Source organism: Lissotriton vulgaris, chromosome 7, assembly GCF_964263255.1.
Source record: "Lissotriton vulgaris chromosome 7, aLisVul1.2, whole genome shotgun sequence".
In the NCBI taxonomy this organism is placed as follows: domain Eukaryota; kingdom Metazoa; phylum Chordata; class Amphibia; order Caudata; family Salamandridae; genus Lissotriton; species Lissotriton vulgaris.
In genome coordinates this window covers 234,463,975-234,483,498 of record NC_141695.1, presented here as the reverse complement: position 1 = coordinate 234,483,498, position 19,524 = coordinate 234,463,975, and the positions used below count along the sequence as shown (strand labels likewise).

The 19,524-nt window shown below is 42.2% G+C and overlaps 1 protein-coding gene across 1 annotated transcript in view; it reads right to left on the bottom strand.

Moving 5' to 3' along the window:
* The window catches only part of LOC147701272 (IgGFc-binding protein-like), a 901,303-nt gene that overhangs the window by 3,049 nt on the left and 878,730 nt on the right, over positions 1-19,524 (bottom strand). Inside the window, exon 38 of the mRNA XM_086929332.1 lies at positions 10,365-10,745. Coding sequence (XP_086785458.1) covers positions 10,365-10,745 — 381 coding nt within the window. The remainder of the gene's footprint in view (positions 1-10,364; positions 10,746-19,524) is intronic.

Below are 19,524 nucleotides of genomic sequence, written 5' to 3'. Positions count from 1 at the left end.
AATATGAATCGATGTAACAACTTTAGAATTTATGGCATTAGTCAAGTCAATACGAACTTTATTGTGTAAATTACTTAAAACCATGACAATAGAAAACATTTAAAAAAGAAGAAACATAATTATACAAAAACAGAAGAGAATATTGGTTACTGACAAGACCATATAGTGTAGATGGCTTGTTATGCCCGAAGAGAGGAAACTCTTGGTGTACAGGCTTTCTCTCTACCTTCTTCCCTTTCCTTTGTCCATTATGGAAATATTGAATAATGGTAAGTTAAAACATCCTCCATAAAACAAATAAAAAGTTTCAACTAAGAAGAGAACTCAATTACGGCATGGTCAAACTCTACTGTGCATCAGTGTCCGTGATCCACAAGCTAAGAGTTAACAGTTCATGATCATGTAAGTGCTTTGTTTAGAGTTTTTAAGGAAGTCCTGCAGTGCTTTAAAAAATGTACCTATTCTTGCCAATTCAAGGGGGACCATTGTGCTAAAAATCCAGATCATTGCTTAGTTGCATTTTCTTATACCGTTAATTAAGGAGAGTGGCTTTAATAAGGTTCGGCGGCAGTTGAGCAATGTCGGACAGTGCACAGTAGAAGTAAACGTGTTTCTGATTTGTAGCCGCGGAGTCTACACTTGACTACTTTAGAGAACAGCAGCCAGTTAGGATTAAAGTCTTTAATTTTGTAATGTCAGCATCCTTACTGCCAAAATTTTAGTCAGGCAAGCTTTCCCTACTGTGCAGTTAAGGTATGGTTGTACCCTAAGTCGGACTTGACTTTCAATGTTGTATGACGCTGCCAGGGCACCCAATGGCGATGTAGTATTACTTTTTTGCAGGTCCATGGTCTTGGAAAGTAGTTTAGTCTGTTTTTCATTATACTTTTTATTGCAGTGGACATAATTGAAGAAGTATTTAGAGTGGTCAGATCGATTTGTAGATTTTCTACTGCTGTCCTTAAGTAAGTAGACCATGGATTGATTTTGTGTTTGAAAATGTCTTGCAAAATGTATTTCAGGGTACCAATCATTGCCGTTATGCATCTGTGGTAGTACGTTATAAAAGACCCCATACTAAACCATATGATGCCCTCCAGGCCAAATTCAAGTCTCACCAAGGGTCCCCTGGTATATTAGGGCAATTTAAACACTCTTTTATATATGTTTAGATGTAATTTTTTGATGGTGTTGGTGAGTTGACCTGGAAAGGCCTCGCTGCTGTAGATAATTGCGGATGGTATTACTGTCCTGAGCACCTTTCTAATTGGCACTGAGCATGGGCTTTCAAGGGCTGTATGTAGTTGTCACAGTCTTGTAGTTATTAATGCTGACTTGTTCTTTAAGTGACGCTTATGTATTGTTGATACGCCGTTTGCAGAAAACCATGTGCCCAGATAGTTATAGGATTTGGCTCCAGAGATTTTAAAGGGACTCAGGGACTAATTATTATTTATTTTTTGTAGGGTCCTTCCAAAGGATAGAACCTTTGTTTTTGCTTTGCTTACTTTCATCTTGTTTACGCTATTGTATAAGTGAAGGGAATTTATTGCTCTCTGGAGTCCTATTTTTGAGTTGTCGAGGAGGACAATGTCATCCGCCTATTGCAATATTGTATTCTTTGCTTTGCGGATTTTTAGGGAGATAAGATTAGCGTTGGTAAGTGCCCGGGACATATCCGCTGTATAAAAATTAAACAACATTGGAGCAAGGACGCACCTTTAATTAATTAAACAACATTGGAGCAAGGACACGCCCTTTATGGCATTACTGAAAAGGAGGAAGGGTCACATATGATTGCTTTTCTTAAGACACATGTTCCCAAATAGTTGGTTTAAAGGAAGATACACGCCTCAACCAGCAAAGTGCCCAAAGCATTTGGCCTTTGATATCTGGGTCTTCATCACAGGGCCGCCCCAGAGTAATGATTGTTCTTTTTCTGGAATATACTGAGCAACTCTTGGTTCTGTCTGCAGCTATACAGAGGAAACTGATGTTATGGAATGGTCAGAAAATCATTTTCTCTCAAGATGTGTCTCGTGCTACTGCTGCTCATCGGAAGGAATTTTCGTCTTTTCACCCTGCCCTGCGATCCATGAATGCTCGATCCGGCCTGGTGCACCCCTGTTTCTGTAAAATGACGTATAAGGAAAGATCCTTTTCTTTTCTTTTGACTTCCCAGAAGATCTACGGAAGTTTATTCTTCAGCGTCAAGGAGATGCTATGGGGTTGGGAAAATCCTGAACTTTTTCCCGTTTGCAAAAAAGTTCTCCTAGTTCTATTGTATTTAATGCTGTTGTTTGCCCTTATTTGCAACATTATTTTTTAGATACTATTGTATATGATTACTATCCGGATTCTTCTCCCTATAGATGTCAGTTCCTTTCTGTGATCCTCCCCAGATGACTAGCTCCTTTGCGTTCCCCTTTTATCTCTTCGAGAGTTCTCACTGCTATCCTTGTTAACACCTTTCCTGCTGCTTTTTTCCGCAATTCAATTCTCCTTTATGGCTGTCTCTGTGGCTCAGTTTTCTGCCTTGTTTGACTTTGTCTGCTGTCCATCTCTTTCGTCTGAACGTTTCTCCACCCCACTTAGTCATTGTAAAACCCCTTGAGGTTTATAAGTTTATGTATGACCAAAGTCATTGAGCTTCTTGTCATCTTCTTTTTTTTTTTATTCACTTTTTTCTATTTCTTCTTTTTCCTTCGTATTCTTTATTTTTTATGTCTTATAAATTCTTTCTTTTCTATTTTTCTTCTTCTTTCTGTTCTCCCTTTCTTCGATGTTCATTTTTCTTTCTGATTTATCAAATATTTGTACCTTGCACTCATTTCTAGTGCACATTTCTCTTTATGATGGTTCTGTATTTTCCCAAATAGAGAAGTACCCTATTGCACATAGGGGACAGGGTGAACTGCAATTTCAACAAATGAATACCCCCTACTAAGTGGAATCTATTTCTAATCACTCCAATCATGCATCAATTGCATGCTCTCGTTGGCTCTCTTTTCTCAACGACCTGAACTCAAATATATGCAAAAAATGTCTGATATTTATTATGTGAATTAAAAATACATGTACAGAAAAATTATTAAAAACAGTTAAAAAGAATATTTTTAAAACATAATATCGTGGATTCCCACTAGTTGATCTTCTTTGTAAAGAGATCTATGATTTTTACCAAGTGCAAATCAGCAGAAAGAGATTAAACCAATTACATCAAATAATCACAAGTGCTATTTAAAAATTATACAATAAAGACAACTCTTTGCTTTTCTACCACATTCAGCGTGCCATGCGGGCTTTCACTTTCCGAGTAGCCTGGGACAATAGTGGCCACTTCTTTGAATAGGTCTCGCATTTACAGGTTTGAGCTACTGGCATTGCAAATGACAAAGCCTTTTATGTATGTGTTCATTAGCAAAACAGATAAATAAAAGGCATTGTCATTTACAATGCCAATTGCTTAAACTCTCGCAAATGCGAGACCTATTGCATTGAAATGCTTGTTTTTGTAGTTTTATGCAGTGTGAACTGAGCCTCTGGCAGGAAAAGGAAGAGGCACAGCCAGTGCTAATGGCTTCCCATCAGCAGTTCCTTGAGGCCTCTGTCACACCTGGAGGGAGCCAGAGGGCAGGGACAGCTCACGCGGTGACAGAAGGAGCAAGCCATTATCATTCTGCCTCTGACAATTAGCCGGCCTGAGGCGGGTCAGGCTCAGTATATGAATGCAAAGGCTGTAGTACCAATGTTTTACGTTGTTTGCTTGCAGTGGAGACAGGGATGGCACTTGCCGGTTGCACTGCTTAGTCCACCCAAAAAACCTCCCTTCAACTGGCCTGGGCAATCCACCTTGTCAATCTGATCCTGCTTCAAAGTTTCTGGGGCATTTATAAGCGTTTGGGGACAAGATCTGGAAAGCAATTTTTATACTGTGAAAATAAGCAACTACCTTTAAACCTGACACCTAGGGGCATATTTAAAATTGGCGTAGGACAGCATCACAAGTCATTTACCTGAGATGACCTATGCCAATTCAAGAGGACAGGAATGCATCGAATTTACAAGAAACTGTGTATTACTGTCCTTTCAGCCGGTGCATAAATTACAGCCGTGCGCCAACGCAGGCACCCTTTCACCATGGTGCAAGGGTTTCTGTGTTGTTGGCATGATTATTTTTGTGCAAGAAGGGGCACCTTCCTACACAAACACAACCACAAGAGGCCGTTTCCTCGTTCTATGTTTGCTGTAGAATTGAGCACATTCGGAAAGAGGAAAAAACAAGGAGAAATATAAACATTTCACTACTCCGGGAAGGTGTAATTTTTCGGCGCTGCTCCAATTTTTACACTATGTTGTAAATTTTTGGCAGCGTCATAGTCCATGTGTGTTGCATGGGGACATCCACATCAACACCCATGGAACGCCTCTTTGATGTAGAGTATGGCAAGGCAGTGACTTGTTCTGCTGCTTCTTACTCCACATCTACAAGGCCATGAAAAGCCACAGAGGATGGCTTTGCGTGGCCTTGTAGATATTGGCCTGCACTGTGCACCACCGGAGCGTAATAAAATCAGTGATGCTATGGTAGCACAAGATGCTCATAAATATGCCTCCTAGTGCTTTCTCAAATGTATTGGCTAGAACCTAGGAAGCTTATGTAATACACCCTTGAGACTGGATTCTCTGAGAAGCAGCCCTGAAGTTATTTTTAGCTCGAGCTTTAGCTTCAGCGCGCATGCGCTGCTCGCTCTGTGAGACTGCGGTAGTAGAGTATGGGAGACAAGTTGCCCCCACTTTCCGCCCATATTTTTGATTTTCTTCTGTCTTTGTCCTTTGTAAATGATGGCGTATGATTCCATAATAGGCTTGTTAGTCCCGCCTTGCTACGGCCATGACGTCATTGGCATCCTCCAATGGCTACTGGCCCCTTTACTTCGTTGTTACACGGGCGTGTACTATTTCCTTCGTAGTCACACAGCTATGTCTATGCTTAGTGTTATCTCTCCCCCCTCCCGCTGTCCGTGCCTTCTCTTCTCCCCCTCCCTACCAATGTTCGTGCCTTCTCCCCCGCTGTCCGTGAGGCCAAGTTGCCAATGCAATAGGTCTCCCGTAAATTGGCGACCTATTGCATTGCAAATGCTTGTTTTTGTGGCATCCTTGTTCAGCAAAGTCACAAGAGAAAACAATACAAGTAAACCTCTGGAACGAACATGATATAAAGAACGAAAAAGAACTAAAGCAGAGTTTTTTTGCCTTCAGCCATGAGACGTCAGAAGTCTAATGACACTCATATGTGAACAGAGAGCTCTGCAGGCATTAGTTCATGAGAGTACGAAATTGTAACATTTAATCTGTAAATGTTTTCTTGTCTAATTAGTAATCATTGCTGTGGATACTTATCCACGTGTTTATTAACTTGGTGAGCTTTAAGATAGCACTAGTTTTTGGATTATTATTTATAGTTCCAGATACAAAGTAGAGCGTGGCTACCTACTACTGGTATATATATATATATATATATATTAATAACGATGTATGGAAAAATAGTTTAGCTTCTGTCTCTTTCATTTAGATAGTCATCCAACACAGAGGTGCATTTTTAAGATGGGTGTTGTGTATAAAACACTCACGCTATTGTATATGATTGTATATGATTGTGTATGAAATTGTACATTTTGATTGTTGCTTTTATGATTTTATTCTGTTTTAAAATCGAATAAAGCTTTCTACTACTACACTCACGCTATTATAGGCTTTCAGTGTGGATTACCTGACCTCGGCGTCATCCGAATAAAGCCCCAAGAATAATAAAATGAATGTAAGTATTTCTCGAAACCCTAATGTCTCTGAATGTTGTATTGAGTTTAGGGTGGAGTCCCTTAGAATGTATATGTATATTAGGTCCCTGCTTCCTAACTTTGGAATAAACATATATTTGAATGCCCATTGTTTTATTATTTTTATTTTAACGAGATTCCGTTCTTGACGTTGTACTTAAGCTTTTCTTTGGCTTCTTTACTAATGGACTCGGTTTCCCTTAACGTCCTGAGGTTCCGTTAAGAAGCACGGACACTGCCTCCCTCTCAGGGCTGCTCTGCTCCTCCCACTAGAGCTACGTCAGACTCTAAAAACAAAAACACGAGCAAAGCCAGCACCTTATAACACAATTTGACAAGCTGTGATTGGAGGGGTGCACAGACGGGAGTCAGACCAGTATACATTTGGCTATGGGCATGTGATAGACGTGTGCCCCAATAGGCCGGTAGTGCAGGCAGTCACAGTCAGGCATTTTACAATACTGTCTGTCGCCACCTTACCCACCTTTCTCATCAGCCTGTCACAGTCTCACCCCTCTTCCATGGCGTTACTTTTCTGCTCTGCTTGCTCTTCTCTCCCATTCCTCATAGCTCCACAAGCCAAATTCCCCTCCTTTCTCACTAGTCTGACTTTTCTGACTCTTCGTAGCTATTGTCTGTCTTTTTCTGTCCTAACTCTCCTTTTTCCTGCCCCTTCTCTCTAAAATGTATTTACACTACTGCTTCTCTCACTCATGCCATGTGCTGAGGATGCTGGCAGCAGGCGCTCAGAAGGGTAGTGCCTGGAAGGACCGACCATGTTGACAGAGTATAGTTGCAAAAGGCCTTGGAGGGATTTGTGCTTTCTTCCAGTAGCCTCACATGACCTAACCGAGGTAAGTATACAAATAAATCAATAAAATTAATTTTCTTGCACGTGCAATGAAATTAGTTTTATTTATTTATTGGTACCCCCACTCTTCCCCTCCCCCGCCCTGTGTCACCACCCAGCAGCACTCCCTCCAGGAGCTGCTACTGGGATCAGGGCTCTAATGGATATCTTTGCTAACTTTATTCCTTCCTATAAACAATAGGTAGTCAGTTCTGCTGTGGTCATATAAAATGTCTTACAACCTGTGTTGACTCTTAGTTGTTAATGCACAGTAATCAAGGAAAACATCTTGATGCAAAAGATTGGTTTCCTGGCTGGAACACCCAATGAAAATGTGTCTCTATGTAAAGATGTGTTCATTCACAAGGAGAGACCAAGAGTAAAGTGGTCCTAGTTGCAATCTCCCAAATACAATCAAAAAGGTGCTGCTAGAATTAACTTGCCACAATAGACAGTCGGGGGGAAATCAAAGATTTTGGAGTAGACGCCTCACCCACTTAATAGTGTCATGTTTCATCATCGGCACCTATCCACACCCTGGTACAACTAGGGCAGACTCAACCAAAAACAAACATTTGCAATGCAATAGGTCTTGCATTTTTGAGAGTGTGAGCTATTGGGATTGTAAATGACAATGCCTTTTATTTATATTGGCTTTTAAAACATAAATAAAATGCATTGTCCTTTACAATGCCAATAGCTTAAACTCTCGCAAATGCGAGACCTATTGCATTGCAAATGCTTTTTTCTTTACGAAACCACCGATTACTGATAAAATAACTGTCAAGATCTGCTTCTTTTGCAAGTTTTTTCCTAAGATCTGTGACAAACATTTGCATGTTGAGCTATTAAACTTCTGGGCTGTGAGTCAAGAGATCCTGTGGCTTTGGCAGGTGAGTCAAGTGCTCCTCAGGCGAGGGTGTGATACAAATAATGTTGCCAGGAATAAAATATTAGCTAAATGACACTGGCTTTGCCAGTTATATGCTAACTGCGTGAGAGAACGTGTTATTATGTTTTCAGCATTACAAAGGGGATTGGAGGCACTAATCGTGTCATGAGTTCAAGGCTTGTTTTATAGTTTGTTTAAAATATAAAGTTCGGTGAAGAATGTGTCTTAAAATAAACGACCCAGTCAAAGCACAATTGACGCCAGAAGTGCATGAATGCTTTCATTGCAGCCACAGTCACAGTTGCAAACCAACATGTTTCAGCTACAACAGCCTCGTTGGCAAAGAGTCATTTGCATACTTTTAGGGCCACATGTATCAACCCTTTTTGCATTCAAAATCGGGCTGATTCCCCGAATCAGCCCCTTTTTCAAACGCAAAAAAGGGTTTTCACGTGTATCAAACCCAAATTTCAATTCGCTAACATGTTACCGAATTGCAATTTGAGTTTGCGATTCGGTATTTGGAAGGGGCGTGTTTAGGGCGTCCCTTCCTAATACCGAATCACATTGGTACGTATGAATGTTTTGTGATTGAAATGCGGTTGCAAAACATTCACATTTTACCCATTCGCAAAAGAGAAAGCGACCCCAACGGACCCCTTCCCCTTTGTGAATGTTTGTAAAAGCATTTTTTAAGAGCAGGCAGTGGTCCCACGGACCATTGCCTGCTCTTAATAAATGAAAGAAAAACTTTTAATTTTTATTTTTGTAAAGCATCCCGTTTTTCTTTCGAGAAAACTGGCTGCTTTACAAAGAAAATTGCAATTTAAAAGCAATCACATACATGGTGGTCTGCTGATCCCAGCAGGCCACCATCCACGTGATTTTTATGATTTCACAAATTGCACCCTACCTCATTAATATTCATGAGGTAGGTAATTTGCGACCCCCTAGGAATCGCAGAAAGGGTTAAACCCACTTTCATGCATGCCATTTTGCGATTTCCTAATTGCGATTCGCAAGGATTCACAAGTAGGAAATCGCAAAACGGTAACTTGAGGCATGTGGCCCAAAGTGAATTATATCCTTCAGGCAAATTGGCCTATCATTGAGCTCTTTGGTTAATGAAAACTGTATGAATAAACATTATTTTGGTAATTACTTAAAACATTAACTTGCCGGATTTATAGAAGTCTAATTTTGACCAGTGATGGCTTCACTGCTATCTCATTCGCATTATACCAGCTCTTTGAGGTATTCAAATTGATTCCATCCTTTGTGGAACACATTTGTAATTTAAGTTTATTACAGCTCTTTTATAGTGTTGGAATCATCTACGGGTGGCTAGTTTTGCTGTCCGGCTCCTGGTGGGAAAGCACTTGTAAATTGAACTGAATTGAAAGAACGCTTCTATAGGACACTCTACTACAACTCTTGGCGTACTCTATGATTTTATGCTCTAGGCTGGCACGGCTTCAAGCTACTCCATTGAATGATTCTCTCGGACTCCTCATATCTCTTGGTGCACTCTGTGATTTTCCACTCTAGGCTAACCCTGCTTCAAACTACTCCATTACATGATTCTCTCAGACTCCTTAAAACTCTTGGTGTACATTATGATTTTCCTTTCTAGGCTAACCCTGCTACAAGCTTCTCCATTAAATGATTCTCTCGGACACTCTACAACTCTCAGTTTACTCTATGATTTTCCTCACTAGGCTTGCTCTGCTTCTATCAGCGGCATTAAATGAATCCCTCGATACTGGGTCCTTCATTTCCTTTTTGACCTATTTTGTATACAGCAAATGGTGGTTGTTTGTTGGATGAGCACGCTGCTCTGCCAAAGGATGGAAATTACAAGGACTCTACTACAAACGTAGTCATTTTAGGGTGATAGGTAATGCGTAGATTTATCTTTCAAAGGCAGTTGCGTACTTTACTGTCAAGTCATAGTTTCCGCCCAGCTGACTTAAGGCAGAATTGGAGACCAGTTGGCAGAGAACAAAGCGGGTAGAGACAAGGAGTGTGCCAAAAAGACTGCCCTTCAGTAAGGAGCGGTAAAGGAGAGGAGGAACATTTTGAAAGAAGAAAATTGACAGGTAGTGGTTGGAAAAAGGAAACATCCATAGAGCAGTGGTGAGCAAAACAGTGCCAGGCAGGTGATGGGTGGCAGAGATGGGAAAATCATCCCCGGACGGGGGAGTATCCATGCCCGTATTAGTGGGTCCTGCGAGACTGTCTATGGAAACAATTACAAACATGGGACTAGACCGAGTCAACAATATGGGGTTAAGAGACACTCCAGTGTCTTACGGGAAAGCCCCAGCTTAATTTAAGAAAAACCTTGAGTGGCATATACCAGGTAGAACTCTGCATTCAAGTGCAGATAGACTGGTAAAGGTTGCTACTTTCAAACTTCCACCTGGGGGTAAAAAGCTTTTTCCGAGTCACAGGCACAGCTGTTCAACTGAACCGTTTGCCACCTGAACTGAAAATAGCTTACGCACTCCCTGTTTTCAGGAAACAACTCAAAATCTGGATTTTTAATCAGTGATCTCTTTCACATTACTCAGGACACCGTCCACTCTTCTCTACTCCACATAGCGCCAAGACGCATCCGGACATTCATACGCTTTAAAAGTTACATCATTCATTTATTCATTCAACAATAATAAGGATGGACTTTGCTACCACTATGGGTGGTGTCACAGGTGAGCCATCACCAGCCAAAGAGACATGCCTGACAGCGGTATGAAAGGAGACTAGTCTGTCATCTACTTACCCAAGCCCTCTGGCTCTTAGCGATTGATATGTGTGCATCTTGGAAGTAAACATGGACCAGTTGGTCCATCGTTGCACCATCTGCATTGCAGAGCTGGAAGTCGACAACAACGCGGAACCAGGTTTTGGATGTGTCGTCGCAGAGTGAAGTCACCTCATAGGGTCCTTTGTATGACACCATGCCTGACATGCCGTCAAACGAGTTGAACCGTAGTCCTGGGGTCATAGTGCATTTGCCTTCCTTCCGGAAGCAGCCTCTAACGCCTTGCGTCAACGTGCAGGACTCGCCCTCCGCACATGATAGCGCCTCACAAAAGACTCCTCCGGCTGCTGAGCACGTGCATATCTGGCTGCAGTCAGGAGAGACAAACGATTCGTCCAGCTGGAAAAGAAAATAGTACAGTGTCAACATACAGCAAGCATAATGGTTGGGACTAATGAAAACTGATCTGATAACCCTTGCACAAAGGCAACTGGGACTGGAGCCACATCCAGCAATCAACCTCCAAGCTCAGCACACCCTCTCAAATCACGCTACTCGTTGCGAACCAGCCTGGCACGGATGTCATTGCAGTTAGTATTCTAAGGTAGTGTAAAGCCATCTGTATAAAGCAGCAAAGTCATTAAGTACTATTGCAACTGCGGGGAATGAGATTTTGATATCAATTTATGAGTATGATAAATTTAATAAAGAATCCCATTCGTCTGTTTTGGACCGCTCTTATCTGTCATTGAGGAAAGGACCACCCCCGCCTTGGTTAGACAAACCCCATTAACTGACGCCACTCGGAAGAACCACTTACAACTGATAAAGTTTAAGAGTTTATATAAAGATTAATTTGAATACGATACAATCCACTCAGGATAAAATCTCAAGGTATACAAAATACAAATCAGTTACAATCTCTGTCGCTTTAAGCTTCGGTGTGAAGTGGTTCTTTCTGCGTCATCTGCAGTAAGACAAAAACAATAATCGAGTTAATCTGTCCCTACTCTATGCTATGTGTCAACCCTACTTCGCTAGTTTCTTCCCTAAAAAGGTGTCAGCAGTTTGACTTCCAAAGAAGTTCAAACTCTCTTTAGCCTCTAAAGGAAATCTTAAGTTTCAGAAGCAGTACCCTATCTGCCTACCCATCCGCTCTCTAAGGGTCCTCGGCCTACTGCTCCCTTGCGCTCTGATGTCCTAGCGCATCTGCTCAAGGCATCTGCCCTTCGCCCTTGCTCTGAGCAATTCGTCTCGCTGTTCCTAATCTCCCAATTGCTCTCTTCCTCCCCGGGGTGCTGTCCCTAAAATACACAATCACAGTGTGGGTGGAACGCCCCTTGACGCCCACCACGGACTTCCCCCGATGATGTCAACTTCTTGCTTCTTCCATTGGTCCATTCCTTGCGTCGTTCGTTAAGTTGACCCTTCTCCTTTCGATGTCATCTTCATCATCTCATCGTCGACATTTATTGATTCTTTCGGCTCAAGTGTCATAGAAACTTGGACAAGGCCTTAACTTATCTGTACACTTCTTAACCTTCTAGATCATGTGAATGGTCTTGTCAAAACATAGTCCACTTCAACATATGCCTCTCCTCACGTTCGAGCAACATGTTCCGTCCGGCATTGTCACCTTAAATCTAACAAGTGCTAGACTTCTCGGCTCTCACGTCCACATCAAACTATTTACGACTTTTACAACCCTCTAAATTACATTCTTGTGACTATGCTCCTTCGAACTTTTGGTCAGTCAGGTTACAAACACAAATGACCTAAACTCTTCCAACATTCCTACAGAAACCCTCTATACAGTATAACCTTTGGCCTACATTCATATATTCGTACTTTTAACAAAAGCCCTAGTTATACTTAAATACCTTCTACATCAGACATATATATATAGAATACAACTGTATAGAATATAACTTATGCATTCTCCTTGGTTACATTATCATGTGCGTTTATGCTTTTCCACATTACATTTCTCGCCGCTTCTCCTATTTAAAGTTACCCATATACGCGAATCCTACTGTGTACGTTCTACATTTCATAAGCATTTCTACATTCCTACATATACCCATCATGTATACAGGCCTTCTAAATCTAATGCATTTTAACATGTGAATACATTTACATTTCCTATATCATGTTATCATTTTCGTTGGCTTTTATGTCATAATTGTCAACTTTACATTACGATATACGTTTCATTCCTACGTTTATAACATATACGTCTAAATATGATTACGATATACTCTACATTCAAATTGCGCTCTCTCAGTTCCCCCCTTTGATGACTTTTAGGAGTCATCACTAAAAGCAATTTGAATACATCATTTATACTGAACTAGTTACATCAGTTCCTCTTTTTATCGATTCAAGTGTTCTCAGACTTTTATACTGCTGATCTTGTAGGACAGCTAGTCTCCTCTCTTGGTCTCTCATCGATCTTTGTAACTTGTTCGACCTATACCACTTATACAGTTTTACTAATCCTAATAATGTAATTATGCAAATTAATACTATTAATACAGGCTTTAAAATATACCAAACTATACCTTTGCCTAGATTAGCAAACCAACTTCCAACTTTTTCCACTCCATTTCCTACTTTTTCCCAAACATTTACTTTTGATAAATCTTCAATTTCTTGATGAATCTGTGTAATGTTCTGTATGACTTTCTCAAGTGGTTTTGAATTATCAGGAATATAAGTACAACATTCCTGAACTTTCAAAGCTTTACAAACTCCGCCTTCCTTTGCTAATATCACATCTAAAGCAAGTCTGTTCTGTAAAACCATTGCTCTAATCGACTGCATCTCACCTTCTACTAACATTAATGATCTTGCAGTACTAGCAGACAATCTATCCACGACTGTCGCTAACCTTCTAATCTTAACATCGTTAAGAATCAAACCTAACAACGGAAACATCGCTCCAAATACATCTCCTACTACTTCTGCATCTCCTACTTCCCTTTTCGTTCTCCTCGAAGCCTTTCCTTCTATCATCGCTAAATCCTTTGCATGATATATTTTGGGGAAGACAATTGCCAAGTAACACGAACCATACCAATTATCTGGAAGTTTTACATAGGCATTTCTCCCACATACAAAATATACATTCGGAATAGCTTGCATTCCCTTCATAAAATCTTTCGTGTAATACTCTAATTTAAAAGAGTGCTCGCAACTAACTTCACCTACAAATTCACTCTCGTAATACGTCTTGCTTCGAGCTAAACATAACTTTCCTTTCTGCGTTCTATCCAATGCTATTGGACCATTGCTACCTTTCTTTTTATGTGCCTTCTCTTCTTCTGTCCAGTCTATTTTCCATTGTCCTGACATTTTTAGAATCTTCTGCCGTCTGCATCGATCATCCACTTGTGCTATAAATCTTTTCTCCACTTCTGATACTTTGCAAGTCAGATTATTTCTACGTGCATATGATGTATCTAATGTGTCCCAAGGAAGAAAGAATTTAGCTAGTCTATCCTCCTTTTTGTAGTAGTCCCACTTATTCATTTGTTTATAATTCGGAACTTCAGGCAGTACCGAATCATAATTTGAAAAGTAGTACTCGAATCCTTCTCTACCATAAAATATACTAAGTAGTAAACTACATGTTATCCCATAAGTCAATGGGAGATGGTGATACCTAATGCCTTCGTCTACAGAAGCCGGCAATTGCATACAAACGTAGCAATCTTTGGCCTCCATGGCATCGATATATTCGTACAATAATTTGGCATATGCATTTGACCTAAAATTTCCCTGTGACTCGTCTATATGTAATCTACGAGCTTCATCTGCAAGTAACGCCTTTTCACGTATAACAGTGCTCTCCTCCTTCTTTCCCACAAGAGCAGGTTTCAAAGTCGTTACCGTTTTTGCATTCGCTATGTCTCTATCGTTCTCATGTCCTATTATGTACGATATTGTAACTACTGTAATTATGAGAGATATCACTATCGCTATAAGTGCACCTACTATACATCTAGCTTTCCTGTTTGGGTTGCCGCTCTCCATGTTACCAAAACAGCGTACCTCGTTTCTTTAGCAAAAGTTCTCTCTGTTCAGTCTTCAGTTGCTTTTTTGTTTTCACAGTTTTTTTTTTTAAGTGCTTTCTATCTACAGGTATCTTTTTCACAACAATGTCTTTTCTCTTCTTAGCGGCAGACAACCCTAGCCCTTCTCCGTCCTCTAAATGTAATCCCTAATTTTATTCTTCTTTCCACTCGGTGCTAGGTTATCTTCTTCTTTATAACATACGTACAAAAGTCTTTTATGCATCAACAATTATTCTCGGACCTGCAGCTTTCACAACAATTATTAATAGTTCAAAGCGAATAACTTTTTCTTCTTCTTCTGTCATTTGTTGACCAGCTGTTGGGAACTGTAATCTTTTTAGCACTAGATCTTGAATTTTACTCAAACGTGGGGGTATGGGAAGTGTGAAAGTCAGTAACCCCTCAGTCTCGAGTCCAGGTGCCAACATCCATATCTCCACTGCCACAAATGGATCGAGATCGATTACTTTCACGCTCTTCACTCTCCCAGATTTCTGTCCCCAATACATCTGCTAGATAAGTCCACTCTGGGGTGGCGTACCTTCTGCAGGGCACACGTACCCTTCTTGATCTTCGTGGACTCTCAATTCCTGAATCTGCCGTTTCTTCCTCCTGATCCGACTCTTCAGCGACAGGAGCAAGAGTTCTTTCGTTCTTTCCTTCCGAATTTGGCCTTTTCCTTCTCTCCGGCCAAACGGCTTTGTCGCTTCCCGTCTTTCCGCTCCTTGTTCCAGGACCCGTCTCTTGGTCACTCTCAGTTTGCTCAGTTTCCGATTCAGTTTCCCAGTTACTGTCTTCTCCTGAGATGACTTCGATCTCGCTAGTGTCTTGACCTTCGTCGACCTGTTCCAACACAGTTTCAGCTTCTTCGATCACCTCCACAGCTTGGCTTTTCCCCTCTATGGTTTCTCCGCTTCCCGCCGGATTCTCATCCGAGAGAGGAGCTGTGTCTTCTGGAGGTGTTGGCACTCTTCGGGTGTGTGAGGCATGTATCCAATTCGGCAGACCTCCACACTTCACTGCGGTATTTGTTACAAGTATGACTTGAAACGGTCCTCGCCAACGCACGTCTAAGCAGTTCTTCCTGACATGCTTCTTCACCAGGACCCAGTCTCCTGGACTCAGGTCATGGCACAAGTCTTGTACTGACGGAACCTCTGCAGCCTGGACCTGGAGGGACACAGAATTAACGGCATCAGATAGTCCCTTGCAGTAGTCCAAGATCAAATCGTCTGTGATGTTCACTAGCGCTGCAGTCGGAACCGATGGCAATCTCATGGCTCTCCCCATTAGCACTTCATGTGGAGAGAGACCTGTTCTTCTATCAGGTGTGCTACGTATGCTCATAAGAACTACTGGAAGTGCGTCTGGCCAACTCAGGGATGTCGATGAACAAACTTTAGCCAGTCTGGACTTGATAGTACTGTTAATTTGCTCTACAATCCCTGAAGCTTCTGGTCGATAGCTGCAGTGTAACTTTTGATCAATATTCAAAGCTGAACACAGCATCTTCACCACTTCGCTATTGAAATGAGTTCCTCTGTCCGATTCCAAAGAGGATGGCACCCCAAACCTCGGTATCAACTCTCTAAGCAACAATTTTGCTACTGTAAGTGTATCGCACCTACGTGTAGGGTAAGCCTCAACCCATCTAGAAAATATGCAGACAATCACTAAAACGTATCTGAGTCTGTTGCATTGAGGCATTTCTATGAAGTCAATCTGCATCCTATTGAAAGGCCCCCCAGACCTTCCTACGTGACTCAAGGTAACTGGTGTTCTTTTACCCACATTTAGTTGCTGACAGATCGTACATCGCTGACACACTGCTTCTGCCGCTACTCTAAATTTAGGGTTAAACCACGTTTGTCTGAATACTCTCACCATAGCATCTCTTCCTATGTGTGCTGATCCATGCAATTTTCTTGCCATTGGACTAATGAGCTCATTTGGTAAAACTGCCCTTCCGTCGGCAGAAACCCAAAAGTTCATTTCGCTTTTCTCACAACCCGCTGTTTCCCAGCCCTTTTTCTCATCATCTGGTGCATTCTCTTGTACTGCTCTCAACTCATCCCATGTATCTACAGTATCCAATAACATAGTCAGTTCAGTTCTTTCCTGGATTCCCCCCACTTTCACGTCAGTGTGAGAATATCCCTGCTCTGCGCAATAACGCGCTACTTCGTCTGCGTACCTGTTTCCTAGCGATACAAAATCAACATTCTTGGTGTGAGCTACACATTTGACCACAGCTATGGCCATAGGTTTTTGTAAAGCCTCTAACAGAAGTTTCACGAATTCTCCATTCCTAATCGGAGAACCCGAGGAGGTCATATAACCTCTTTGAGACCACAACTGCCCGTAATCATGAACTACGCCAAAACCATACTGGCTATCGGTGTATATAGTGACTCGAAGTCTGTCGCCTGCTAAGCAAGCACGAGTCAAAGCCACAATTTCAGCTACCTGTGCGGAGTGAACTCCTTCCAGGCAGGCGGCTTCTATAACTCTGGTAATCGTGCATACTGCATAAGCTGCTCTCAACTGACCGACATCGTTTCTTACGCATGAACCATCAACGAAGAAAATTTCGTCTGGGTCTGTCAATGGCTCATCTACGATATCAGGTCTCGGTTTGGTACATAGTTCAGTCACATCGAGGCAGTCATGTTCTGTACAATTTTCATCTTCCACATCATTCGGAAGTGGCATCAAAGTTGCAGGATTCAAGACAGAGCATCTCTTTAGGGTCACATTCTCGGCAGCCAGTATGACCTGCTCGTAGCGTGTGAGCCTGCTATTCGTCAGATGCTGAGTCTTAGTCCTGGTCATTAACAGTTCTACAGAATGTGGTACATACACTTCTAACTGATGACCCATGACTACGCTCTCAGATCGTTCGATGCTGACACCCGTTGCAGCTACGGATTTGAGACATCCGGGCAACGCTGCGGCTACTGGATCTAATGTAGCCGAAAAGTAAGCCACTGGCCTGCGCGCATCTCCATGGACCTGTGCTAATACCGCTAAAGCGCATCCCTCTCTTTCGCAGCAGTAAAGCAAAAATGGCTTGGTGTAATCAGGCATTCCCAAAGCCGGGGCGCGACATAAGTCCTCCCTCAGCTGCAAGAACGCCATCAAACAGTCTTTGTCCCATGGTACCGGATCACTTACTCCTTTGTGCGTCAGCTGCAGTAACGGTTTGGCCTTCAGTGAAAAGTTTGCTATCCACTGTCGGCAATAACCGACCATGCCTAGAAACATCCTAACTTCTCTTTGTGTTGTAGGCGCGTTCATTTTCATAATCGCCTCTATTCTGTCTGGAGACACCTTCCGCTTTCCCTTTTCAATCCTGTGGCCCAAGTATTGCACTTCAGTCTTACAATATTGCAATTTACCTGGAGACACCTTGTGTCCGTTCTCGGCCAAGTGATTTAACAAGGTGATGGTGTCTTCTCTGCAAGCTTCCTCAGTTTCTGACGCAACCAGGAGGTCGTCTATGTACTGGACCAGAACTGAATTATTGGGCAGTACTAGACTCTCAAGATTTCGTTTCAATAACTGGTTAAAGATCGACGGGCTTTCTGTATACCCCTGAGGGATACGACACCATGTTAGGACGCGATCTTCCAGTTTGAAAGCGAAAAGATATTGGCTCTCTTCATCCAACGGTATCGAAAAGAAAGCCTGGCACAAATCTATCACTGTAAACCATTCAGCTTGGAACGGTATCTGAAATAATATCACTGATGGATTCGGTACCACTGGACAACATGAGACGACAATATTATTAATCTTCCGAAGATCCTGTACTATTCTGTATTTTCCACTAGGTTTCTGCAAACCCATGATCGGGGAGTTACATGGACTACCCACGATCTCCTTCAGTATTCCCTGCTTAATCATGGATTCGATCACAGGCTTTATTCCTGCAATCGTCTCTGGTGTCAACTTGTATTGTGGTGTTCTCGGATACTCAGCATTGAGTCTTACCAAGATCTTTACTGGTTCCACTCCTTTGATCAAGCCTATTTCTTCTCCAGTAAAATCCCACACCTCAGCTGACACTTTCTCCCTCAAGTCCTGTGGAAGCTCCTCCACTGTTAAGGTAGGATATAGTTCCACGCATTCCTGCGACTTCATGACTTTAAAATCAGCATCCTCATCATTGGTCTGCACTTCTACTCCTTCTGGTGTGCAATGTATCGTGCAATTTAGTTTGCACAGCAAATCTCTCCCTAGTAAGCACACAGGACTAGAATCGCAGATCACGAACTGGTGTTCGTCACTGTAGTTCCCTATTCTTACTGACACTGGTTCGGTCAAGGGATTTGTCATCCTTTTGTTCGCGACTCCTACCACCTGTACCGTTTCTCCCGATATTGGCAGACCCGGGACTACCGCAGATCTTAGCGTGGATCGGGTGGCCCCTGTATCCACCAAAAAGGTTGTAGGACATCCCGCTATTTCCGCCTCTACGTATGGTCCTCTCTGATCTACTTCCAAGGCGGCTCCTAGAGTACAGTCTTCTTCCCTACTCGCCCGCTGCCCTGTAAGAGGATCAACGTAGTAGCATTCCTCTCCTCCTACAAACAATGGCATCTGTCTGTAGGTTTTCCCTCCGTTTGAGATGCGAGGTGGTTGAGGAAACGGGGCTCGAGGAGTCTGAGTCCCCCCTTTGACAAACTTGCCCTTCGGGACTGTGGCTCCCTTAACCACGTTGTTCTGAACCTCTTCCTCCTCCTGTTCTAATTCCCCTGACTCAACATTGTAAGGACACTCGCGTCGCCAGTGTCCCACCTCATTACACTGATGGCATCTTGTTGTCTTTTTCAGTGTCGCGATATCCATTCTCGGTCTTGGTCTTTCTTCCTCATCTCTGCTCTGATTATTCTGTTTCTTTGCCGGCGTTCCTGTTCCCTGCTGCCGCTGTTTATCCTTCCCAGCAGCTTGCATTTGCACTAGCATTAACTTTTCTTTAAGCTTCTTTGCCTTAGAGTCTATCTCGTCACTACAATACCTTGCGTATCTCAGGATCTCGTCTAAAGGTTTGTTTTGCCAACAGATCAGATGCTGCTGGATCATTAGGCATATTTCTGGTC